Here is a 25000-nt window from a genome sequence, read left to right as displayed (position 1 = left end):
CACTTTTTGTTTTGTCTTTGGGCTTGGAAAGAGTGCAGTGCTTTCCAAACCCTCGTCTCCGTAAGCAGATCAGACCCGTCCACACACCACTGCAGGGGAAGAGTTCAAGAGGTTCACGCAAATAAACTACAATCGAAAGGTCAAGCAAAGAAAATCCTGGATCTCCCTGGACCTGCTGCATGGTCCGTCATCATCGCCTGGGATCACACACCCCATCCTGAAGGGACTCAGCATGTCTGCTGAAGACTCGTTAAACCTATCAATTCACTGTGCTCCATATCTGGAAGCTCCTGAAACGTTTGCACACGTCTCCTCCACGGACCTTAGCTCTGCTGTTACACACACTCCAGGGCATGAAGGTAAACCAACGTTGTGTAACTGGATACTTGTCCGACAGGCAACGGGTTGTCAGGCTGAAGCAGCCGTCCCTGCATGTGCTGTCCCTGAGCGCAGAGCTCCGTGGGTTGTGTCCTCTCTCCCCGGGTCGTGTCCTCTCTCCTCATCCCACTCTTCACTGTCCCGTTAGCCAGAGCAGCTTGGTCAGGCCGTTCTAAAGCTCTGATGATGCCGGCCCCGGCAGGCCTCTCTCAGGAAGGACGTTTTGGATCAGCGTGATGTGGCACGAGCTGGAACATGACGAAAGCAAAAAACCTCAACGACGGGAGGCAGTAAACAGGAGTCAAAGACGTCGGATCCTAGACGTCTGTGCCTTACGGACCAAGAAGGACCTTGAATAATCGTCAAAGTCGCAAAAGTACGCAAAGTCTCAAAAATGACGCATCTAATTGTTGTAGGGACCGTTAAACTGGAACTTGTCTTCATGGTCCCGGAACAGCCATATCAAACTGAAAATCAAAGTCAAAGTCAAATTTATTTATATAGCGCTTTTCACAACACACGTTGTCACAAAGCCGCTTTACAATCGTATGGGTCCAGATCCCTAATGACCAAGCCAAAGGCGACAGTGGCGAGGAAAAACTCCCTATAGGGTGGGGATTAGGAAGAAACCTCGGGAGGACCAAGACTCAAAAGGGAACCCATCCTCCATTGGGCGGCCCGTTAATACAAGTCCGTGGTTGCAGGGTGGTTCCAAAGTTCCACAGCAACAGTCAAGGCTCCTGTTCCCTGCCAAGCAGCCTCAGTCCCCTCGGGGCAGGCGGTGGGCCTCAGGCGGGCCAGCATCAGCACGACCCCTCGTGGCTCATCCAACCCCGGCATCAGCACATCCACCGGCAAGCCAGACCATCCCCCAGGTGCCTGCAGGTGCCTGCAGGTGCCTGTATCCAATCGTCTTGGGTGGAGGCATGCAAGAAGATAGAAATCCCCCTCACCACTGTTGTAGCTTCTGCATGTTGTAGCTTCTGTCGCTTATAGTGGCAGATGTTGGCAGCACCATTGTTGAAGTTACTGTCCCGTTATGTGATGAATTTGAATAAAAACCGCTTGGCACTGTTTGGCATTAAAAACTCATCCATTTGGAATCTGGTATCAGATCCAGGAGTTTCTGGGTTTGCGTCAACTGTGACTCTGCGTTTTGTTTTGAAAGATATAAATGCATAGCGCATAGGAATTATTTTGTACGTTTGTAAATCTCTCTCTCTTACACTCACTCTCTCTCCCTCCCTCCATCACTCTCTCCCCATCTCTCTCTCTCCCCTCTCTCTCCCTGTCTCTCTCTTTTAGGAGGAGAGGAGACAGCTCAGCAGCATGCTGGGATTCGAGGCTCACTCGATGCTGTGTGTCCCCGTGATCAGCCAGGCCACCGGCCAGGTGGTGGCGCTAGCATGCACCTTTAACAAAATAGGAGGACAGAAGTAAGTGTGTGTGTTTCCTCTCACACCTCCACTGTCTGCATCATTTATGCCAACCTTCATCAGACAACATCACACTGGGCTCTCGAGCTCTTCACGGCGGACTATGTTTCCGGAACACTTCTGGCTCAGCTATCTTTAACGTTCTGATAGCTACGAGTGAACCAGATGCTCTGAGGAGAAGAAAGACTGGCTATGTAATTAGCAATTACAAAGTTTGGCTGCATTACTAATCTGAAAACATCTCTACAAGGGGGCGGTCCTTACTGTCAGGTGGTTTGTGAGTTCACGGAGCATAACTAAGGCTAAGGTATTTAGTTTTAGTATCGCAAGTGTCTCAGCAGTAACGTTTAACCACATTTTTAGGTCATTTTAGAACAATTGTGGTTGATGTCACAAAATGCACACCTCAGAGTTTTTCAGAAAATATACTGGAAGAGAAAAAGCATGAGTTTACATGGGAGAGAGAAGTGAGATACAGATACAGAATGTGTGTGCGTGTGTGTGCGTGTGTGTGCATGCGTGTGCGATGCGAGTGTGTGAGGTGGATGGGTGGGTGCACACACACTACTGCAGGGTACACACGTACAGGATTATAGGGCATCATGTTGGCCAAAGATTGTTATTCAGTTTTTTTTACAAGATGAAAACAAGAAAATTATGTGGGAGATATCTTCATTTTCACGGGGTCAGCTGTGGTTGGGGTCAGGAGTGGGGTGGTTGGGGTCAGGAGTGGGGTGGTTGGGGTCAGGGTGGGTGTACATACAACACAGCTACATTAACAAGTTAATGTGAATACCTGACAGAGATAGAAATACACTAATACAAGACCACGTGTATTTACTGGGTTCACTATGTGTTTTGGCATGAGTGTGTGTGTGTGTGTGTGTGTGTGTGTGTGTGTGTGTGTGTGTGTGTGTGTGTGTGTGTGCATGAATGTGATTGCTATGGTAACACAGTGATATATGTTGCAGAATAGCAGTATTTTTCTTTTCAACAGAATAGACAAAACTCGCTGAATAACCTACCATCCCTGATCTGTGTGTGTGTGTGTGTGTGTGTCTTTGTCCGTGTGTGTCTGTGTCTTTGTCTGTGTGTGTGTGTGTGTATGTGTCTTTGTGTGTGTGTCTGTGTCTTTGTCAGTGTGTGTGTGTGTGTGTGTGTATGTGTCTTTGTCTGTGTGTGTGTGTGTGTGTGTGTGTGTGTGTGTGTGTGTGTGTGTGTGTGTGTGTGTGTGTATGTGTCTTTGTGTGTGTGTGTGTCTTTGTGTGTGTGTGTGTGTGTGTGTGTGTGTGTATGTGTGTGTGTGTGTGTGTTATTTTACACTCAGCTGGAGATGTACTTCAGGCCTAGTCAAAATAAGAGAACAAATGGATCTCTAGAGAAGCACAAACACCTGCACACACACACACACACACACACACACACACACACACACACACACACACACACACACACACACACACACACAAGATCAAGGTCAGATTACTAGTAAGTCTATCATAATGACAGTGTGGTGCATTTTTAGGTCTAATTTATTTAATATAAATGTGTTCTGAATTCCACACCAGAGAAGATTGGTTATCTTTTCTGTGTGTATGCATGTACGCACGTGTGTTCCATCCAATAATACTACCATTCAGAGTATATTATCAGGACAGAGAGAGGCAGGCAGTGGGGGAGAGGGGGTGGGGGTGGGGGGCATACATCTGGCGTACTGCCTGGAGTTTAAGCTCCTTCAGCAGATCCGTAAGAAACGACAAGCCAGCCGCGTGGTGACAGGAAGGCGTGAGAGGAGGGTCAACTGTGTGGAGCGCTTCAGCATTCAGAAACCCTCAAACTGTCACCCTGCTAACATTTACACCCTCTCTCTCTCTCTCTCTCTCTCTCTCTCTCTCTCTCTCTCTCTCTCTCTCTCTCTCTCTCTCTCTCTCTCACTTTTTCTCTCTCTCTATCTCTCTCTCTCTATCACTCTCTCTCTCTCTCTTTCTCTCTATCACTCTCTCTCTCACTCTTTCAGAGTGAATCCTGCATTTCAGTAGCTGTGCTTAATAGAAGGCAGAGCCTAAGCTCTAGTTTGCTCGTCCTCTGTCCTACACACACACTAACACTAACATACACGCGCACGCACACACACACACACACACACACACACACACACACACACACACACACACACACACACTAATGCACACACAGTAACACTACCACACATGCACACACACACAAACACACACAAACACACTAATGCACACACTAACGGGGGGTCCAGCTGTCTCAGATCTCCTGCATGTCTGGTGGGTGTGTGTAATGCAGAGAGAGAGAGCAGGAGTGTGTCCAAGAGCACAGCAGCAGGACACGTCACTCTGCCAGCACCCCCGAGTCCCTTTCTTCTACAATCTTCTGGAATTTCTGGAAGGGCCCGGAAAGCGGGCGGAGAGACTCCTTGTTTGGCAGCGTGCCAACGAGTCAGGGCGTGACGTGAATTCTGCGCATTCAGACCCAAATGACCCTCATTGTGTGCGCGGCCAGGGTGGGCGTGAATGAGCCAGTGCGTCAGCAACCATGACGTGCGGAGATGTGGGGTGGGGGGGTGCGCGTGTGACGCTGGAGAGCCACGTGATGAAGAGGAGTCATGGAATCGGCCCCTCTCGCACGTGTGCGTTTGAAGGTTCCTCGATGTTCTCGCTGCAGACGTGGTGGTGATGTGGCTCCGTGCTGTGTGCAGGTACTCCGGTGTGGACGAACATCTGATCCAGCACTGTTTCTGCTACACGTCCACCGTCCTCACCAGCACCCTGGCCTTCCAGAAGGAACAGAAGCTCAAGTTTGAGTGTCAGGTAGGGAGAGAGGGGGGTGACGGAGAGGTGGGGAGGAGAGAACGAGAACGAGAGAACAAGGGGAAGGATGGAGAGAAAGAGAGAGGGATGAATACATAAAGGAGTGTGAAGGAGGGGTGGTCTCATTGGTAGTCATGCAGAAGAGAAGTTTGCGATCTCCCACAACCCCAATGTGTCTGCTCTCTGGAGCATGTAAACACACACCTACACAGAAAAACAGACCTAGACCAGTGTCAGCCTGTAGCAGGCTTCACACGCGCTTCACTGAGACACTGCACTAAACAATCCAGCAAAGAAACAAGTTCAGATGCTTTGAATGAAATTATCTCCACTTTGCAAGTTTCACGCCTGCACATGAACACGGCCATTCCAACACCAGCAGACCTCAGAATGTCCTGGGTCTCATTCTGAAAGCTGGATTATTTAATCTCTGTGTGCCTGTGTGTCTCTGTAAGCTTTGTGCTGATGGGGCCAGAAGCATCTTAAAGCCCTGCAGATGTTTCTGCTCTGTATCGAGACTGCACCTTTCGGGGCAGCTATTAAAAAGTACAGCAAAACAGAAAATATAGGTCTGTTGTTGCTTAACAACTGAGGTGTGTGTGTGTGTGTGTGTGTGTGTGTGTGTGTGTGTGTGTGTGTGTGTGTGTGTGTGTGTGTGTGTGTGTGTGTGTGTGTACAGGCACTACTTCAAGTGGCCAAAAATCTCTTCACACACCTCGGTAAGCAAACACTTTGTAATCCTAACTAAGCTGTAGCTTTCATTTGATAGGATAAATTCTTTCTCTTATTCTTTCTCTCCCTCCCTCTTCCTCTCCGTCTCTCTTTCTCTCTGTTTTCAGATGATGTGTCAGTGCTACTGCAAGAGATAATTGTGGAAGCTCGCAACTTGAGCAATGCTGAAATGTGAGTTTTTCTTTCACTCTCTCTCTCACTCACACACACTCACACACACACACACACACACACTCACACACTCAAATACACAGACACATTCATCATAAGAAAGATGATGAAGACGAATCTACAGACGTTTTGGGAAGTCAGACTTGTCTCTGGTGTGTTCCACTTCTGCGGAGTGAGCCTTACCTTTCCTACTTACCTTACTTCCTGAAGTGTGCACTTCCATGGAGCGAACACTTCCCTGGAGTGCACACTTACCTGCAGTATGCACTTACCTAACTTCCTGAAGTGTGCACTTCCCCAGAGTGCGCAGTTGCTGAAGTGTGCACTTCCCCAGAATATGCACTTCCTGGAGTGTACACTGGCCATCAGAGAGTTAGCAGCCCTTTACCCCGGTCATTTGGCACCACAAACTTGTTGAAGGTTTGAAGGGCATTGAAGGGCATTGTTTTGTGTGTGTGATTATTAAATATATAATTTATATTTAACTTTTTATGTTATTTCTCTCTCTGTCATGCAGATGTTCAGTGTTTCTGCTTGATCGTCTAAGTCATGAACTCGTGGCCAAAGTGTTTGATGGTGGAGTGGTGAATGACGATGAGGTATGTGCGTACGTGTGTATGTGTGTGTGTGTGTGTGTGTGTGTGTGTGTCTTGCGGCAGTGTGACAGTATTTCTCTCCTCTGTCCTGGACAGAAGGAGTTCCGCATCCCAGCAGATCAGGGCATCGCGGGACACGTGGCCACCACAGGGAAGATTCTGAACATCAAGGACGCCTACTCACACCCGCTCTTCTACCGCGGCGTGGACGACAGCACCGGCTTCCGCACACGCAACATCCTCTGCTTCCCGATCAAAGACGAGAATGGAGGTGTGGCCCCGCCCACTATTAGTTCTCCTGTAGCATGATACATCCCCTCTGCTCATACAGCAACAAATAAAATGAGAAAGAAAAATTATTAAAATGCATCTCATAAATATGCGATAATATATTTATTTACTATGCACAAAAGTCTGCAGTTTCACCTTTATTCTTCTGTTGCTTAGTTTTAGCCAATCACTGAGGGCACATCTGCATATGGGTCTCTGAGCTTTGCTCTAAACTAGCAATACTCTCAGTGGTTTCCATTAAACTTCCAAAAACATTCTGGATGAGTCATTTTGAGATGTTGAGTCAGAGACGTAGATGCAAGTCATCCATCGTCTCTAGCAGGAGAAGACCAAAATGGATCCTGCTTGTGAGAGGGGCTTGTGGTGGCTCCAGCTGGATTTAGACTGGCCCTGAAGACTCTGACGTGTGTGTGTGTGTTGGGGGGGGGGCTGTTTTTTTAGTTTGAAGTGTTTCCTGTTGTGCGTGTATGAGTGTGATTAGTGCTGACATAAGTACTCAATGGTCGAAGCCTGAAGACTCGCCATCATTGTCTCTCTCTCTCTCTCTCTCTCTCTCTCTCTCTCTCTCTCTCTCTCTCTCTCTATCTATCTCTCTCTCTATTCACCTATCTCCCACACTCTCCCCTAGAGGTGATTGGAGTGGCTGAGCTGGTGAATAAGACTAACGGTCCATGGTTCAACCGCTTTGATGAGGATCTGGCAACCGCCTTCTCCATCTACTGTGGGATCAGTATTGCCCATGTAAGTGACACTAAGACAAACAGATGACAGAACCTCTGATGGCCAAATGCTTTTACCTGATCGGTTTAAGAGGCCCACAGGTGCAGTTTATTTATCAGGGGCCCGGCAATGAAGTTTTCATATATCACTTCAGGATTGTCAGGACAAAATAAAATCCACAGAACTTTGTTATGCCTCATTCTACCACAAGGGGGTGTTTCTTGTCAACACAACTGTGCAACTGGTGTGTGGGAGTGGTGCAAATGTAAATCAAGAAACGCTGTAAATATATCCACCAGTTATCCACTGGACCTTGCCAGAGTTCTGCTGAGTTGGGGCTAGCAGAGTAAGGCATGTTAATTAGCGCTCTTATCACGGGCTGCTTGTACTGCAGAAGTCAAAAAGCCAGCAGAACTGGACCCTTTCATTTCTTATGTTTATATTTAGATGTACTAATAAATGCATGATGTTGACGTGTGCGATGGAGAGCATCACATCGCATTGGCTGATTCTTGTTTGGTGTGCGTGCTACTGCAGAGTGAAGCCTGCCTGTGCCCATGGCTGTGCTAGCAGTGGGATCAGAGCAGAGTTGTGTCTCATTACACCCCCTCTGCTTGTCTCCCTCAGTGTCTCTAGCCCTGGTCTCTCCCCCTGATCTCTCTCCTTGTCTCTCCCCAGTCTCTGCTCTATAAGAGAGTGCACGAGGCCCAGTTCCGCAGCCACCTGGCCAATGAGATGATGATGTACCATATGAAGGTGTCTGAGGAGGAGGTGGCCCGGCTGCTCTGTGAGGGACTCCAGCCCGTCCAGAAGATCCACCCAGACTTTGCCCAGTTCACATACACCCCCCGCTCGCTGCCGGATGACAGCACGCCCATGGTGGGTGTGGGGGGCGTGGCTGTGTTGGGGTGGGCGTGGCTACGGAGGCGTAGTGTGGGCATTAGCGCACTTGGGAATTTATGCATTAGGCCGTTTGACAGTTTAATCCTTTCTTTTTTCTTTTCTTCTAGGGCATTCTAAGCATGTTTGAGGATATGGGTTTTATAAACACCTACAAGATTGACCTGCACACGCTGGCCAGGTATGTCTGACAGTCTCACCATAGAGGGTGAGACTCTCTCTCCATCACCCTACCTCGGGCTCTGTCTGTCAACTAGTTCCTGTCTGTCTGTCTCTGTCTCTCTCTCTGTCCACCACCCACCTGTGTGTATTGTGATTTAATCAGCTAATTAACAGGGCCTTTGTAATGTGTGTCAGGGTGGCAGTGACCTGGGCTCTGCACCTGGGCAGGATCAGAGACACCTGGCTGTCCTCTCCTCGTCCTGTGCCTGGCGTCTTCCTATTCAGCTGTGTCTCCCCTGTCTGCCTTTCTTTATGAAATGTCCATCTGTGTGTGTTCTGTGTCCACATGCATGATTCATTTGTCTCATGATCCCGGTCTTTCATTATTTCATCCCCCTCTTTATTATGAAATCACTCATTTTGTCTACATCCTATGATCTCTTTCTGTCTCTGTACAAAAAATCTGTCTGTCTCCATCCTTAAATCTCTTCTCTTTATTCTGAAATCTCCTCCGCCGTCAGATCTTGGGCGGGAGACACTCTCGGACTATTTATTAACCACACGGTGTTACCTGGCAACAGGGCGGGGCCCGGCGGCACCGTGTGGTCAGAGCTCGGGGCGAGAGATGGTGTCAGACGTGCTGTCATGGAGACATCAGCTTTAATAACGGAGCTGGTGTGAACCGCTAGAACACCACAGAGGAAGACACGATAGAATCTATGATAGGATCGGGGAACGTTACTAGATACAATGAGGAGTCAAATTTAGGACTTCTAGCAACCTTCACTGCGTAGGTGCTGATCTACAGAGGCTGATGGTGATGCCATTAGATGATGGTGTGTGTGTGTGTGTGTGTGTGTGTGTGTGTGTGTAGGTTTTGTCTGATGGTGAAGAAGGGCTACAGAGATCCTCCCTATCACAACTGGATGCACGCTTTCTCTGTTTCACACTTCTGCTACCTGCTTTACAAAAACCTAGATCTCTCCGACTACCTCGAGTAAGAATGAACACACACACACACACACACACACACACACACACACACACAAAGCGACAAGCTCTACAAACAAGCTGAGTTTTGTTGTCTGCTGACTGCTGTTTTTCTGGTAGTAAAATGTTTGCACCCACACAGATGCTTAGTGACAAACCTCCCCCTGTCTCCTGTCCCCCTGTCTCCTGTCCCCATGTCTCCTGTCCCCATGTCTCCTGTCCCCATGTCTCCTGTCCCCATGTCTCCTGTCCCCATGACTCCTGTCCCCATGTCTCCTGTCCCCATGACTCTTGTCCCCATGTCTCCTGTCCCCATGTCTCCTGTCCCCATGACTCTTGTCCCCCTGTCTCCTGTCCCCATGTCTCCTGTCCCCCTGTCTCCTGTCCCCATGTCTCCTGTCCCCATGACTCTTGTCCCCATGTCTCCTGTCCCCATGTCTCCTGTCTTCAGGGACATAGAGATTTTTGCTCTGCTCGTGTCCTGTATGTGCCATGATCTGGACCACCGCGGGACTAACAACTCCTTCCAGGTGGCCTCTGTAAGCATTGCACTCGTTGGTTTCCCCAGCAACTGTTACTATGGTTTTAACTACACTGTAGGGACCTGTGCTGTAGGTGTAAGTGTGTAAAATGCTTTGATGTGTGAAACATGCGGGTGTCTGTGCTCCTGCGATCACAGAGGAAACGTGCCACTTGAGCAATGCTGAAATGTCACTTTTAATTTTTCTTTCAGAAATCTGTTCTGGCAGCCCTTTACAGTTCTGAGGGATCAGTTATGGAGGTGAACACACACACACACACACACACACAGATACATGTAAGGAACTACATTCGAATATGAACTAGACTTCTCTAACTCAGCTTTGTGAAAATGTTTGCTCACTGTATCCAAACACTCTTGCTGTATCAAAACACTCACCTTTACCACACAAGGATTGCATCACTGAACAAATGGGAACGGAGGAGAGAGAATGGGCACAGAGAGTCTACAGAGTTTAACTCAAGTGTTTACGTGGCACTGTAGTGATGCACCTGCCTCTGATTTCACACTACTGAACACCTGCACTAAAGGGGTCAGGTGTGGTAGATTAGTCGTGGGGCTAATCTCAGACATCTCCACATCTGGAGTTGGGCCCCATAATTTAACACATCTGGCTGCAATACTCAGATTTCCAAAGACCACAATTAGTCATAATTAATCTGACATGCTACATTAGGGTTAGACTAAGCTCTAGTTTAAGGTTTTTTTTTTTTATCAAAAAATGGTATAGCAATGTGTGTGAATGACCAGTCATGAAACTGGTTAGTTAAACTGCCTACAAAGCCAACATTTCCCTATATGTGTTTCTCTCTCAAGCATTGACTGTATATGCTCTCAAGGGCAACCTGTTGCAGAATCTCATTTGTGGGTCTCTGCTGCCCTCTAGTGGCTATCCATGTGTGTATCTTTGTGGGTAACTGTGTGTGTGTGTGTGTGTGTGTGTGTGTGTGTGTGTGTGTGTGTGTGTGTGTGTGTGTGTGTGTGTGTGTGTGTGTGTGTGTGTGTGTGTTTGTTTAAACAGCGGCATCACTTTGCTCAGGCCATCGCCATCCTTAACACGCACGGCTGCAACATCTTTGAGAAGTTCAACAGAAAGGTGGTGTGATGTTCATGTGATGTTCATGTAATGTTCATGTGCACCTTCACCAAATGGACTAGATGAACTGGAGTAGTTGGCTCTGTTCATCACAGACCAGGACAAACATTAGATAAACGTTAGACGAACAACTGCGAAAACGGTTCTCTAGTGTTTTGTTTAAAATGTTTTATTAATGAACACTGATATTTTAATAGCAGGAAAGAAAGGTTAAATGTATTTGTATTCCACCACTATACTATACTGTACTTAATTACTACTCTACTTAATATATATATATATATATATATATATATATATATATATATATATATATATATAATTTTAGCATAAAATATGAAACCTGTAGGTCTGCTGCTCTTGTGGTCCTGATGCTGCAGTGTTTCTTTTGCTCCGGTTGCCAGGACTACCAGAGGATGCTGGACCTAATGCGGGAGATAATTCTGGCCACTGATCTGGCACATCACCTCCGGATTTTTAAAGACCTGCAGAAGATGGCAGAGGGTAAACAATGGAGGGAAAGAGGAGACTTCTTAACTTAGTAGACATCTAAACTGTGTGTGTGTGTGTGTGGGGGGGGGGGGGGTGGTTGTGGATATGATGACTGGACACACAAACACCTCATAAATCCAGCTCCCACTGCAAAGGGCGTGTCTGGGTGCGTTATAGACCTTCTACTCCCCCTGTGTGTCCGTAGTGGGGTACAACCCCAAGAGTTCCACCCACCGCAGTCTGCTGCTGTGCCTACTGATGACCTCCTGTGACCTCTCCGACCAGACCAAGGGCTGGAAGACCACCAGGAAGATAGCTGTGAGACTCTGTTTTGGCTCCTAGCTGTTTCCCTCTATCTGGCTTTGTGGTGGTTTTATGTGAGACTGAGAGTGATGGACCTGCTGGTCTCAGCGCTCCGGCGTCTCTGAGCTCTGCCCAATGGTCTTCACTCTCTGAGCTTCTAACGGTGCTTTCTTTGCATTCTAGGAGCTCATCTACAAAGAGTTCTTCTCACAGGGTGATTTGGTACGTTTGCATGTACGTGTGTGTGTGTGTGTGTGTGTGTGTGTGTGTCTGTGTGTATGCGCACACTGTTATCTCTTGGCTTAAAAGAGAATTCAGAAAACATAAAAAAACCATTCTGTAGCCTGTGGTTTGTGTGCAACGTTAGTGTGTGTGTGCATGTGTATATTTGTGTTGTGTGTTCATATATGTGAGTGTATGCATACATTAATGTTTTCTGCTTGTATGCGTGTACGTGCGTGTACGTGCGTGTACGTGCGTGCAGGAGAAGGCGATGGGGAACAGACCCAGTGAGATGATGGACAGAGAGAAGGCCTACATCCCAGAACTACAGATCAGCTTCATGGAGCACATTGCAATGCCCATCTATAAGTAAGACTCTCCACACACCTGTCTCGAACTTCAATACCAATAATAACAGCATCAGATCGATAGAAAGCAAAAGATATCCACAGTATATATTCAGTGATTCATGTTCAAATTTTTTTTATATTATTATTATTATTATTAGTAATAGTAGTAGTAGTGCTGGTAATAAGTTGTATTAACATCTGCTCCACCCTCTCTCCCTGATAGGCTACTCCAGGAGATTTTCCCACGGTCATCAGAACTTTATGAGCGTGTGGCAGCCAATCGCGTGCAGTGGACAAAAGTTTCTCACAAGTTCACTATCCGTGGCTTGCCTAGCAACAACTCCCTTGACTTCCTCGACGAGGAGTTTGAGCTGATGCAATCCCAGGGTGCGTTTGGGGACGATGGTCATCGCATGAACGGTTGCCTAGACGAGGACTGTCGCAAGACAGACCAGTGATGTCACAGGCCATCCTGCTGACCAATCAGAGTTAAAGGAAAAAAAACAAATCAACGGTTTTGTACCGATGATTCGCTCTGAAAAAAGGTAGATGTTTCTCCTTTTACTCGTCGTGATGAAGACGGTTTCGGAGGTCGGACCAGATTAGGAAGCTAACTGGCGGCTGTTGAGACACTGGAGTTTGTGGGCGGGGCATAGATGCTGCAGCTAATGATGTCATTTCCGCGTTCAGAACATTTGTGTATCAACTTTCTTCATTGGAGTCCTTACGTGCTTGATGTAGCCTCGTGTTTTCATAAGATCTGTCAAAAAATATTTCAGAATCCTCTTTTACATTTACTTACCCCATATTTTGATAGCTGAACAAAGCCTCATACATTTTTTATTTTTTATATTCCTTCCTACTTTTCAAAACGTAATAAATTCCCCTCTAAATGTTTTACATTTACAATGTATACATGCCAATTTTGGGGAGGAAAAAAAAGATTTGCCCAAATGTTTCATGTGCAAGTGCACCAGCTGAGAGTCAGAGGATATGTTGCCATAGCTGCAGTTTCCCCCCTTTTTATTTATGGGAAATGATGACAATCAAGGAGCCGAACAGAAGCCTCCACCTTACCTCACACCCCTCATTTTCCTTTTATTCTACATCAGACAAAGCGCTACATGAATGTTGTTGAACTGAGCAGTTTTCACCATGTCGTGCCCGAGGAAGGACACATTCAGTCCTCTTTCACTTTGCTTTGACTCCCCCCAAACTCACACACACACACACACACGCACGCACACACACACACAAACAAACTTCAAGCCCTCTGTAAGATGACACTCGTTGGGTCAGTTGCGACGGATGACGGTGGTGAACTGTGTTGATCGGCACTCAAACTGACCTTTCCTCATCTTCAAGCTCGTTCTCCGTCCGGCTGCGTTTGGTTGTCTGGTCGCGTGGTCGTAGCCCCGCCCCCTCCATGGCCACACCACGGTCACGTCGGTCCTCGGCTTGGTCCCGGTTCAGACTGGCTTACATTCTCCCCCATTTCTCCCAGTACTGGAACAGGCATCCGTATTACAAGGTGCTGGAGGCTGAACGTGTGTTGGATCTGAAAAACAAAGTAAAAACCAACCACAACCCCCTCCAGGTCTGAATCACACTCATCAGACACTGCAAGCTGAGAACAATAAGGTTCTTGCCAGGTTCTCGCCAGGTTCTCGTCACGGTTTTGTTCAGAGGCTTAGTTGAACAGCTCAAGCCGGCAGGCAGAATTAATTAGTGAAGGCACCTGGGTAGCACAGGCTGCTTGACCTTTCACCCCTCTGGCACTATGGCGACAGTAACAACGCCTGTGTTACAAAGCAAGCACGCATCTCATTCTTTAAGCTCACGAGTGTTCTGGGTTAGCATTGAACTTCCTGTTTTAACTCTCCTTGCTCTGTTGCTAAGGACCAATGTAATCATGCCTGATACGGATGTTAATGTAGACTGTGTTTTGTCATCTATGTTGTGCAATTCACAGCAATCTGAAATTCATAATGCATAATTCTTCAGAATCAAAAATTAAAATTTGTCCCCTTATGGTCAAAATTATCCACAAACAACCCATTTCAGGCAAATGTGATAAACCAGTTTAGACCATTATGAAGATGTTCCGATATCAGAAATCTTTAAAGAATCTTTAGTCTCACAAAGCTGTCTTAACATCAGCTCTCTCACGAAGTCTCACCAAGTGTCCGTTGCAATTGACCCAATAACACGCCCAGCTTCACTCTGTTCCTGGGTGCTCATTCAGAGGGACGGGGGGGTTTCCGCACCTGGCAACCGCATATAAGGCAGAAGCACTAAGAGAACAGTGGGGAATGAGGCGTTACGATAATGTGTACATAATGTCTGTACACGATGTGCAAGGGCTACAGGACTTGTACGGCATGTGAAGAGGTTCATTTCTCAGGCTGGCAAAACATGTAAGAATTTGGAATTGCCTTACCAAGTATGTGTTGCCTTCCTGAGTGGATATAAAGAAGAAAATATACACTGTATGGGGAAAAAAATATATATATATATATATGTACAGTTCTAAAGGTATATGAATATGTTTGCAGTCTGTTCAGATATATTTGCACAGGTGTGAAAGTAAATATATTTGCCAAACCTGACGCAAGAGGGCCAGATAAAGAGTGAATGTAATAGGAGACTGAGATTATGCAGAACTTTGCTGTTAGAATGGGATTATACATTAGCCAACAGTAATTAATCTACAATCCAGCCAATATCAGTTTGCTAATATGCCCACAGTTGTTTCTGTTAGACTTGTCCTCTATGGCAGAGGTAATCAGCGTCACTCCCCCTGAGTTTATCTTCAACACACCTTCACCACACGTTTGTAGGTGCTTTGAGGGCTTTAGTGAAGTGGATCTGGTGTGGTAGTTTGGGTGTGTTCGATCTGCAGGATCACACACCTGTCCTAGAGGTGAGTTTAGATCTATTTTTAGTCTGGGTCAGTTTAGATATGTGATTTTAGTCTGTCTTGGTTCATTTTTAGCCAAAGTGCCAGGGTATAATTTGCCAATTCCACCTGAAATGGAATAAAGAAATCCAATTCAGTATGTAAAAAATGACTTTTTCTGCATATTCAAAGTGGTATACTAGTCTACAGTTTTTGGGTTTCTGGGTCGTTTTACTGCACTGGATACTGAAGTGTTCTGACGGGTGGTAACAGTGTGTGGGTTTAGAGCAGTGTCTGATGTGGCTCAGGACGCCAATGAGATGCTTGCAGGACATCAACACATCTTCACACCTGCTTTGTGGGCCACCAGCTCTATAAGCAGAACACGTGACCCAAACACTAACACTTTGGCTTCACCCCTTCACGCCTGAGCGTTGCAGACGCAGGCTACATGTCCTGTGGGACTGTGGAGATCCTTCAGTATGGAAGAGGACCCCAGGTGTGGCTGTGGTTTACTTCACGGTAAATAACTGAATAAACACCTGTCGCCCCACATTTTTTTTGTTTGAGACTGCAGCACTGACTTTGTCATGGCAAACATTCCCAAACTGGGTGAGTCTTATCTCCGGGAGTCCTAGCAGTTTCAGGTGTGAGTCTTCGATGTCATTTTGTCTATTGATTTCTACTGTATTCACTTTCATCCAGGTAGCTCTGTGAAAAAAAAATTTAATTGTAAATTCTGACAGGTGACTTGAAGCTTCGTTCTGACACTCTTACAGTGTTTCCTCTACATTTCTTCATGCTGTATTTTGAATTTTCCAACATTATTACAGTTTTCTGCCTTCAACCTCTTGTGCAATATGCCAATCCTGCAGTACTGAGTTTTAACATGTCACAATGTGTAAATACTGTTTTTAAATTATTACTTTTTACACATTTTATTTAATGTTTTCTGGTATTTGTATCTGTAGGTGGCAATGAACCTCATTTTCTCTTCTCGTTTTCGTTACACTCTATTCTCTTGTGCCAACCCCACTAGCTTTCGGAGTTAAACACATCTTTCTCCTAACCATGACTTCATGATGTATATATGAATTTAAAGAAACATTTCTCTATTCTATGTAATTAAAAAGATAAAAGCAAAAGTTATTTTATCTATTTAAAATGACAGTATGACGCTACAGTGTTTGTCTTTACTCTTGGTGGTATTTTTTCTAGGGTTTTTTGGTCTTTGGTCCAGTTCTGGTCATGATAGATCAAAAACATTACAAACATAACTAATAGTTCAGGAAGCACATTGGGGTTGGTTCAGCTCAAACTCCAATAACAGATTTATTGTTACTTCATTCCCATTTGAAAAAAAACCAAATGTTGGAAAATGTTAGTGTGACCCCCTTGATCACTATTTTATACCCAAACAGATTAAAGTGAAAGAGTAAATAATGAAAAGAACATCATCAGTCCACTGAAAACATGAGTGGGGTTTGAGTTCTGTTTCTCTTCTGTAGGGTGAAGTGTTTAACGGTCGGTGTGGCCTCGTATGTAAACGAAGATACAGTACCTGTGTACATATTGTACAGGTTGGCTTGTGTCTTTAATTAATCCTGTCAATGAAAATGGGGGAAGACCAGTTCTGATTATGGAGGAGAACATTTTGACTTTTTATCCAAATAAATTTCTTAAAATGGCTGGTGTGGACATTTGTGTTTTCATTCAAGATAAGGATAGACTTTTTGACGCAAAAATAAATACTTTATTTTAAAATGTTTGAAAAAGAAAAAAGTTAAAAACTTAAGCACAAAGCAACACAGAACACCATAACAGATCTCTTCCTCACACACACACACACACCTCCAACAAAACTATAGTCCAATTATAGTCCCAACTATAGTTCTTAAATGCAGGTACATTTATTTGTTACACATTATTTAATACTCTGTTTAAGGTCTTTAGGATCTTTGTGCTGTACTGCGGTGAAGTTTTAAAAGTCAATGTAGTCAAAAGCACTGATTGAGTGAACGCACCACTGCTTGTACCTGAGATTAAAGGTTCAGTCAGCATCCCAACCCGTCTGCACAGGTCTCCTGACAACACGCCAACAGGCTTTAATCCTCATAGTTCACCTTGTCCCACAGGCATAACTAATTCATAATTCCCATGTCAAAAATACATCCTTGCTCCCATGTATTGGTAAAGATTTCTACATAGAGGAACATCAGCCCATAGATTGAGAGATTAAACCAAATCCAAAATCCAGCAATCTAATCTACCCAGTACAGTCACAGCAAGGCCACCAATGACCTCCTGCTGTCCACTCAGCACCCGCCCACTGTGCACCAGCATTTAAAGGGCCAGCGCTCCAACCAATCAGCATCGAGATCGAGTCTGCTCCAATGAAACTCAAGTGAAAGAATGCCAGCCAATCAAAATGAATGCATTCCTTCTTACATGGTGCTTTAACTGGAAGTGGACCATCATCATCCACTGGTTATCGGCAGAGTTGGGTTTATGTTACTGTAGTTTTCAATCAGAAGGCGGATTTGGTCAGTTATTTTGGTCAGTTCACTTCTGTTCATAATGCTAGCTGGCATCAGGAACATGAACATGCAAAAATAGTTTACATAAAAAAAAAATACCCTGTGATAATTTCTGCACGTTTAATTGGTGGTTCGAGTCACGACTAGTTAACATGGTCTTAAAGTGGTGCATTTAAAGGCAATCAAAAACAGGCATAGTGTGGTTCTTCCATGCAAACATGCTTTAGTCAGTGCACCTGGTCTTGTGATTAATCCTAAATCATTCATAGTGCTGGGAAATGACTTGAATATCGCTTACTCACAGCATCGCCCGAAATGAGTTGACGGAATAGGTAAGAACATTACAAATCAACATACATCACACTTTCATAGTGGTCCAGGATGGATTAGAACTGGAAAATTCCAATCTAGAGATGAGACCAGTCCGATCCGGGCTGACGTCAGCATGTCAGTAATCCCAGGAGAGCTGATCGGCACGCAGGGACGTCTGTAGCGTTCGCATGTCTCGCAGCAGACGCAGGCTGTCTTTGCTGCGCTCCCCCGGCCTGGACGTCTCCCTCACGGGTCCGGACGAGTGGATGCGGGCGCTCGCCGTCGTGGTGCGCTCCACCTCGGGGTCACGCGGACTCCGCTGACGAGACTGCTTCTTCAGTTTCTCCATCTGGGGCGGATGGAATGAGCGAGAGGGCTGACGTTAACGTAGAATCATAACGAAAGCAAAATGTTTATTTTATGGATTTAGGAAATTATAAGAAGGAAACAATCAACTGATCTTAAAGTAAATCACTTGGAGTAGCTTTAGTTTGGTACACTGTATAGTATGATAATATCAAGATATTATAAGCGGGTAAAAGGGAAGCTGACCAGATCTTGGTGACGTCGGACCTTAGCGATCTGTTCCCCTTTGGCTTCCATCTTCTTCACTAGGGTCTCCATCTCTCTCTCCAGATCCTGACGCAGCTGGTCTGACCTGCACTGCTGGATCTGTTTCCCTAGTTCCTGGTGCTCGCTGACACACACACACACACACACACCTATCAAGACACGTGTCGCAGCATCCCGGCATGCATGCAAACACCTGCGCAGAAACACATTCGCGCACGCACGCACGCACGCACGCACACACACACACACACACACACACACACACACACACACACACACACACACACACACACACACACACACACACACACACACACACACACACACACACACACACACACACACACACACACACACACACACACACACACACACACACACACACACACACACACACACACACACACACACACTTACAAGCTCATGTGCCCAAACTCATCTTGCAGGGCCAGCAGCAGATCTGAGAGCTCTTCACTACAGGAAGAGGAGGAGCTACTGCTTGAGTGACGCTGGGATGGGCCGTCCACGCTGGCCAGGGGTGTGTCCCCGAGCACGCGGTCGTTACAGAGCTGACGGTTGTGCTGCTTTAGGAGGTGAAGAACATGCTGGACGTTAGCACGAACAGAGTGACTCGCTCCTGTTGACTACAGAGGGGGAGGGGCATAAATACGCTTGCATTACTATTTCATTACTGAAGTGCTGCTTTTGTGTGTTTGTGTGTGTTGCATAATCAATCATACCATTCCAGCAACAAAAGGTACATCCCCCAAACTCAGTCTGTAATGCGGCTGTGTGTGAGAGTGTTGCTGCTGCAAGGGCTTCTGGAATAAAGGAACAAAAAAAAAAAGATATGAGCTCACATCTGTGCCCTGCTTCAACATATAATCCCACAGCTGTGCCCTGCTTCAACATATAATCCCACAGCTGTACCCTGCTTCAACATATAATCCCACAGCTGTACCCTGCTTCAACATATAATCCCACAGCTGTGCCCTGCTTCAACATATAATCCCACAGCTGTGCCCTGCTTCAACATATAATCCCACAGCTGTGCCCTGCTACAACATATAATCCCACAGCTGTGCCCTGCTTCAACATATAATCCCACAGCTGTGCCCTGCTACAACATATAATGCCATAGCTGTGCCCTGTTACAACACAACAGCAGTTAGAAATTAGGTGGACAAATGCTGGACTCTTCCAATAACCATCAGACAGTCCAGCTGCTGCCAATCTTTCAAACGTTATTTTAGCTTTCGTTACCTTTGAGACAAGTTTCTTCTTCTTTGTCTTTGATGTTTTGGGTGGGCGGGGTGACACTGACTGAATCAGGATACGATTGGCCTCGAGGCCTGTCTGTAACTGAAGAGCAACCAATAAGGTTAAGAGTAAACATTACAGCTTTAAAGATCTAAATTTAAGACATCAAAAGTCAGAAGAGTGGTATGTTTTTAACCCCAAAGCCACTTCAACTCTTATTAGCTTCTCTCTTACTGAGATGTACAAACTACATTTTTGTAAAACAACAAACAAACAAAGATAAAACATGGAAAAACAGATATGGGGTAAGAAAAGATATAAGATATAAGTGATAGTTACATGACTGTGTCGATGGAGGGATAGATGCACAGACTGAAGGACAGACAGATGAATACCAAAGATCAATGGAAAGATGAATACACTGGATGGATGGATGGATGGATGGAGATTGATTGGATGGATGGATGGATGGATGGATGGACGGACGGACGGATGGATGGAGACTGCAGGCAGGATGGAGGCCTCACCTGAGCAGCCTGGTCCTGCACGAGTTTCCTCTGGTGTTCCTCCTCCTGCAGTTTCCTCTCCAGCTCACGTATCTTCAGCTCGGCCACGTTCTGCGTGCGCGTGAGACGCCGGTATTCCTGCTCCAGCACGTCCAGCTTCTCCAGCTTCAGCCGCACATCCAGCACGTCGGCCGCTCCCGACTCCCGAACACACACCTGGGCCACGTCAAACAGGAAGTGCTCACACAGACCCTCAAAACACTGTAAGGGGGGGGGGTGAGCTCATACAAATGCCTGTGACCAGGCATGTGTACATCCCAAACACGCCTGTTAGTGCTCTATAGGAACTGAAGGGGGCAGCCTACAGACGTGTGTGTTGAGCTTGTGTGTGTACTAACCTGACGTTTAAGCACAGCGGTTCGGTCAGACTCTGTGTTCCTCACTAACTTCTTCATGTAGTCCAGCTGCTTCTCCAGGAGGTTACACTTAGCCTCCGCTGCTGCCAACTGGGAGGCCAATTCTACACACACACACACACACACACACACACACTTGGTTGTTAACATAAATATGGCAGTACAGACGCGTACGAATGGCTGCTGTGCTGTTGAGCAAAGCGGCCACTAGATGGCGGTGTAACCTTGGTTGTTGGTGGGCGCTGCTGTACAGCTCTCACGCTGTCTCTCCAGAGCGCTCTGTGAGCCGGACGGTTCTCTGGAGAGGTTCTGGAGGTTCCGCTCCGCCTGGGCCCGCTCCAGCTCCAGCCTGCGGATCTTCTCCTGTAGGTTCTTCAGAGCAGAGAGGATGGCTACACACACACACACACACACACACACACACACACACACACACACACACACACACACACACACACACACACACATACAAATGTACTTTACCGTATAATTTTTAACTTTATTTACTTATCTTCTCTAGACATTCTCTGCAAGTATATAAGCATAACAAGCACATCAATTAAACATGACCTATACAGTCTTAAACATTGTCCTAGTTAAACTATTGGCTGTGGAACTTGTGCCACATCCCATACAAAATGTTCATTTGCAAAGCAGCATTCTCCACATAATAAATAATAAATACGCACTGGGCTATCATGAGTGCTACTTCCACTCATGGCAGTTCTGGTGGCTTGAGGTTCCACTAAACAACTTGTTTACTATTCCCTCACACAACCACTTCTTCAATCACAATCCCTGATTAATCGTGCGCTCCCATTTTCCCTACCTCAGATACACTGATGACGCTGCAGTATTGACTTGGCTAACCAGCAGGGGAAGCCGCAGCTCTTTCAAAGGGTTCGGACCGCACTTGCATGCAGTAGAGACCCAGGTTTAAATAATTCATGACAATGATGTTACAGAGGAATCACCTTCCATTTATCATATTCCTGCCTTGTCCTGCTCCTTTAATAATCTCTCCAGCCTGGGGAAGATGAGCTAGAGCGGAGCAGCTATGTGTGTCGGGACTATCCGGTGTCACTGGTGGCTACCATGGGAAATACTACAACAAACCATCGTATACTATTAGGGTTTTGTGTGTGTGTGTGTGTGTGTGTGTGTGTGTGTGTGTGTGTTACCTCCACTACTGCTCTCTGGAAAAGCTTTAACAGGTCTTGGTGAACGTATTAAATTGGTGTTGATGAAGGGTTGGCCAACAGGGTACTCAGCATAGGAGGTCAGGGATGCACTGTCAGACATCACCCTGCCTCTAGGGGGCGCCGTCAGCACCTCCTGCAGACAAGAGGGTGCGCAAAAAGCCATTTATATCTCAGGTTAGTGGTTTATTGGTGCTGACGATTTAAAGATACAATATGCTTCAGTCATGACATTAATGCAAGACATTTTGTTTTACACAATCTACTGCAGATCTGACAGATTACACCTACAAGATTAGTCCCGAGTAACACCTGACAATCAAACATGTTTCGTTTATATACATTAAAAACAACTCTAAAACGCACAAACTTTAAATCCACCACATCAAACTTACTTAACAATACCAGGCATCTTAATTTGTTTAGTTTTAAACCACAAACTAATAGGCCCTATTTGAATTCAATACTACTTCCTTTACTGTAAAAGCCTCCTCTACGTACCTTTTTGTTCCAAGTTCCCTTCCCACTTCTCTTGGAAAGTACTGTGGCAGGTAACTTGGCTAACTGTGTAATCTCTAACTAGCTTTCTGTGTATGTAATCTCTAACTAGCTATCTGTGTAGATAATGTCAAACTAGTGTTCTGTGTAGGTAATCTCTAACTAGTTAACTGTGTAGATAATCTCTACCTATGTATCTGTGTAGGTAATCTAACTAGCTATCTGTGTAGATAATCTCTAACTAGTATTCTGTGTAGATAACATCTACCTATGTATCTGTGTAGATCATCTCTAACTAGTTTCTGTGTAGATAATCTCTAACTAGTTTCTGTGTAGATAATATCTAACTAGTTTCTGTGTAGATAATTTCTACCCATGTATCTGTGTAGATAATCTCTAACTAGTTTCTGTGTAGATAATCTCTAGCTAGTTTCTGTGTAGATAATCTCTAGCTAGTTTCTGTGTAGATAATCTCTAACTAGTTTCTGTGTAGATAATTTCTACCTATGTATCTGTGTAGATAATCTCTAACTAGTTTCTGTGTAGATAATCTCTAAATCGTTTCTGTGTAATCTCTAACTAGTTTCTGTGTAGATAATCTCTAGCTAGGTTATGTGTAGGTAATCTCTACCTATGTATCTGTGTAGATAATCTCTACCTATGTATCTGTGTAGATAATCTCTACCTATGTATCTGTGTAGGTAATCTCTAGCTAGGTTATGTGTAGGTAATCTCTACCTATGTATCTGTGTAGATAGTCTCTAGCTAGGTTATGTGTAGATAATCTCTACCTATGTATCTGTGTAGATAATCTCTACCTATGTATCTGTGTAGATAATCTCTACCTATGTATCTGTGTAGGTAATCTCTAGCTAGGTTATGTGTAGGTAATCTCTACCTTTGTATCTGTGTAGATAATCTCTAACTAGGTTATGTGTAGATAATCTCTACCTATGTATCTGTGTAGATAATCTCTAGCTAGGTTATGTGTAGATAATCTCTACCTATGTATCTGTGTAGATAATCTCTAACTAGGTTATGTGTAGATAATCTCTACCTATGTATCTGTGTAGGTAATCTCTAGCTAGGTTATGTGTAGATAATCTCTAGCTAGGTTATGTGTAGATAATCTCTACCTATGTATCTGTGTAGATAATCTCTACCTATGTATCTGTGTAGGTAATCTCTAGCTAGGTTATGTGTAGGTAATCTCTACCTATGTATCTGTGTAGATAGTCTCTAGCTAGGTTATGTGTAGATAATCTCTACCTATGTATCTGTGTAGATAATCTCTACCTATGTATCTGTGTAGATAATCTCTACCTATGTATCTGTGTAGGTAATCTCTAGCTAGGTTATGTGTAGGTAATCTCTACCTTTGTATCTGTGTAGATAATCTCTAACTAGGTTATGTGTAGATAATCTCTACCTATGTATCTGTGTAGATAATCTCTAGCTAGGTTATGTGTAGATAATCTCTACCTATGTATCTGTGTAGATAATCTCTAACTAGGTTATGTGTAGATAATCTCTACCTATGTATCTGTGTAGGTAATCTCTAGCTAGGTTATGTGTAGATAATCTCTAGCTAGGTTATGTGTAGATAATCTCTACCTATGTATCTGTGTAGATAATCTCTAGCTAGGTTATGTGTAGGTAATCTCTACCTATGTATCTGTGTAGATAATCTATAACTAGGTTATGTGTAGGTAATCTCTAGCTAGGTTTTGTCCCCACTGCGTTGTCAAGCACGTAGCGGGTAGCTAACAACCCAAACTAGATGTGGCGGCTGGCTGTGTGTGTTCGCCAGTACCTTAACGCCCGCTGCGACTGATGCTTTAGGCGCCGTATCCATTAATTGTTGACAATGTGGTCCAGGCGTCCTAACTTATTTCTTCACATTTAAAAGTATTCACATTTTACAAACTTGGCTAATATATTAAGTAACTGGTTTGCAAAAACAGGAAACAACATTTCATCGCGCGTAAAACACAAGTGAAGTCAGCGTCAAAAATGGCGTCTCACGACAACACAATTTTAAAAAATAAAAGTCATGAATGCATGATTACATTTATAATTACTACTAATATTTTATATCATATTAATAAATATGGTTGTTAATTGTTATAACAGTTAAATATATAAGTAACACAGAAACCTAACTACGACATATTACACAGAAACTACTATGACTCTTATTTGTTTATTCAAAACATTAACAAACTTTAGCAAGTCCAGCGTTCCTCCTGAATCCTGTAATATAGAGCTGTAGTTTTAACGTTTTTATGATGGTTTCAACCTTTTTAGTTCGAAACATGCTTTTTTAAAGACAGATACAGTTAAGGATTTTCTTTCTCATATACTTTTTACAAAGTTTTTTTTTACACAGGTAGACACTGTCATAGAAAATTAAACATTTCATCATAATAACAATTTTGTGATCTGTCATACATACATACATCTGGATGATGTAATACAGGATATTGTTTTCTTAATAAACTGAATGCCCGAAAACAAAAAATGTTTAATTAAGAATAGATCAACTCTCAGATCACATAAGACACTCATAAATGTCCTTTTGCA

General features: G+C 44.7%; 3 protein-coding genes across 6 annotated transcripts in view; 1 reads left to right on the top strand and 2 right to left on the bottom strand.

Annotated features, from left to right (window-relative positions):
- Positions 1 to 16804, top strand: part of pde2a (phosphodiesterase 2A) — an 82944-nt gene extending 66140 nt beyond the window's left edge. Inside the window, exons 12-29 of the mRNA XM_076994445.1 lie at positions 1684 to 1814; positions 4540 to 4651; positions 5331 to 5370; positions 5491 to 5554; positions 6072 to 6153; positions 6247 to 6421; positions 7070 to 7182; positions 7840 to 8040; positions 8172 to 8242; positions 9098 to 9220; positions 9665 to 9752; positions 9947 to 9994; positions 10776 to 10850; positions 11255 to 11354; positions 11548 to 11660; positions 11829 to 11867; positions 12130 to 12236; positions 12441 to 16804. Coding sequence (XP_076850560.1) covers positions 1684 to 1814; positions 4540 to 4651; positions 5331 to 5370; positions 5491 to 5554; positions 6072 to 6153; positions 6247 to 6421; positions 7070 to 7182; positions 7840 to 8040; positions 8172 to 8242; positions 9098 to 9220; positions 9665 to 9752; positions 9947 to 9994; positions 10776 to 10850; positions 11255 to 11354; positions 11548 to 11660; positions 11829 to 11867; positions 12130 to 12236; positions 12441 to 12675 — 1917 coding nt within the window. The 3' untranslated portion in view covers positions 12676 to 16804. The remainder of the gene's footprint in view (positions 1 to 1683; positions 1815 to 4539; positions 4652 to 5330; positions 5371 to 5490; positions 5555 to 6071; positions 6154 to 6246; positions 6422 to 7069; positions 7183 to 7839; positions 8041 to 8171; positions 8243 to 9097; positions 9221 to 9664; positions 9753 to 9946; positions 9995 to 10775; positions 10851 to 11254; positions 11355 to 11547; positions 11661 to 11828; positions 11868 to 12129; positions 12237 to 12440) is intronic.
- Positions 16805 to 16844: 40 nt separating this feature from the next.
- Positions 16845 to 24418, bottom strand: cep57 (centrosomal protein 57). Of its 3 annotated transcripts, none has more exons than XM_076994449.1 (11): positions 24231 to 24418; positions 21902 to 22055; positions 20945 to 21112; positions 20703 to 20824; positions 20326 to 20520; positions 20138 to 20170; positions 19802 to 19900; positions 19279 to 19359; positions 18956 to 19122; positions 18518 to 18662; positions 16845 to 18314 (listed from the first exon to the last, which is right to left on the bottom strand). In XM_076994449.1, exons 1-11 carry the CDS (start codon positions 24270 to 24272, stop codon positions 18102 to 18104), a joined length of 1419 nt encoding a protein of 472 aa, XP_076850564.1. In that variant the 5' UTR covers positions 24273 to 24418; the 3' UTR covers positions 16845 to 18101. The 3 variants fall into 3 exon arrangements, with proteins under 3 accessions (XP_076850564.1, XP_076850561.1, XP_076850563.1); XM_076994446.1 differs by having other exon boundaries at positions 16846 to 18314; positions 18956 to 19182; XM_076994448.1 differs by lacking the exon at positions 20138 to 20170 and having other exon boundaries at positions 16847 to 18314; positions 18956 to 19182.
- Positions 24419 to 24624: 206 nt separating this feature from the next.
- The window catches only part of ecel1 (endothelin converting enzyme-like 1), a 32887-nt gene continuing 32511 nt past the window's right edge, over positions 24625 to 25000 (bottom strand). For both annotated transcript variants that reach the window (XM_076994442.1, XM_076994443.1), the window contains exon 19: positions 24625 to 25000. This exon is cut by the window's right edge and continues 1959 nt beyond it. The gene's annotated coding sequence lies outside the window, so the exon portion shown is untranslated.

This window comes from Brachyhypopomus gauderio, unplaced genomic scaffold, assembly GCF_052324685.1.
Source record: "Brachyhypopomus gauderio isolate BG-103 unplaced genomic scaffold, BGAUD_0.2 sc141, whole genome shotgun sequence".
NCBI lineage: Eukaryota > Metazoa > Chordata > Actinopteri > Gymnotiformes > Hypopomidae > Brachyhypopomus > Brachyhypopomus gauderio.
The sequence above is the reverse complement of the archived record's forward strand: the minus strand, read 5'-3'. Positions and strand labels throughout refer to the sequence as shown.

Coding starts and splice junctions, on each gene's coding strand:
- cep57 (XM_076994446.1), bottom strand. CDS start 24,272: ATGGATACGGCGCCTAAAGCATCAGTCGCAGCGGGCGTTAAG. Junction 22,056..24,230: donor CAGTCGCAGCGGGCGTTAAG/GTACTGGCGAAC, acceptor TCTTGTCTGCAG/GAGGTGCTGACGGCGCCCCC. Junction 20,825..20,944: donor AGCGCCCACCAACAACCAAG/GTTACACCGCCA, acceptor GTGTGTGTGTAG/AATTGGCCTCCCAGTTGGCA.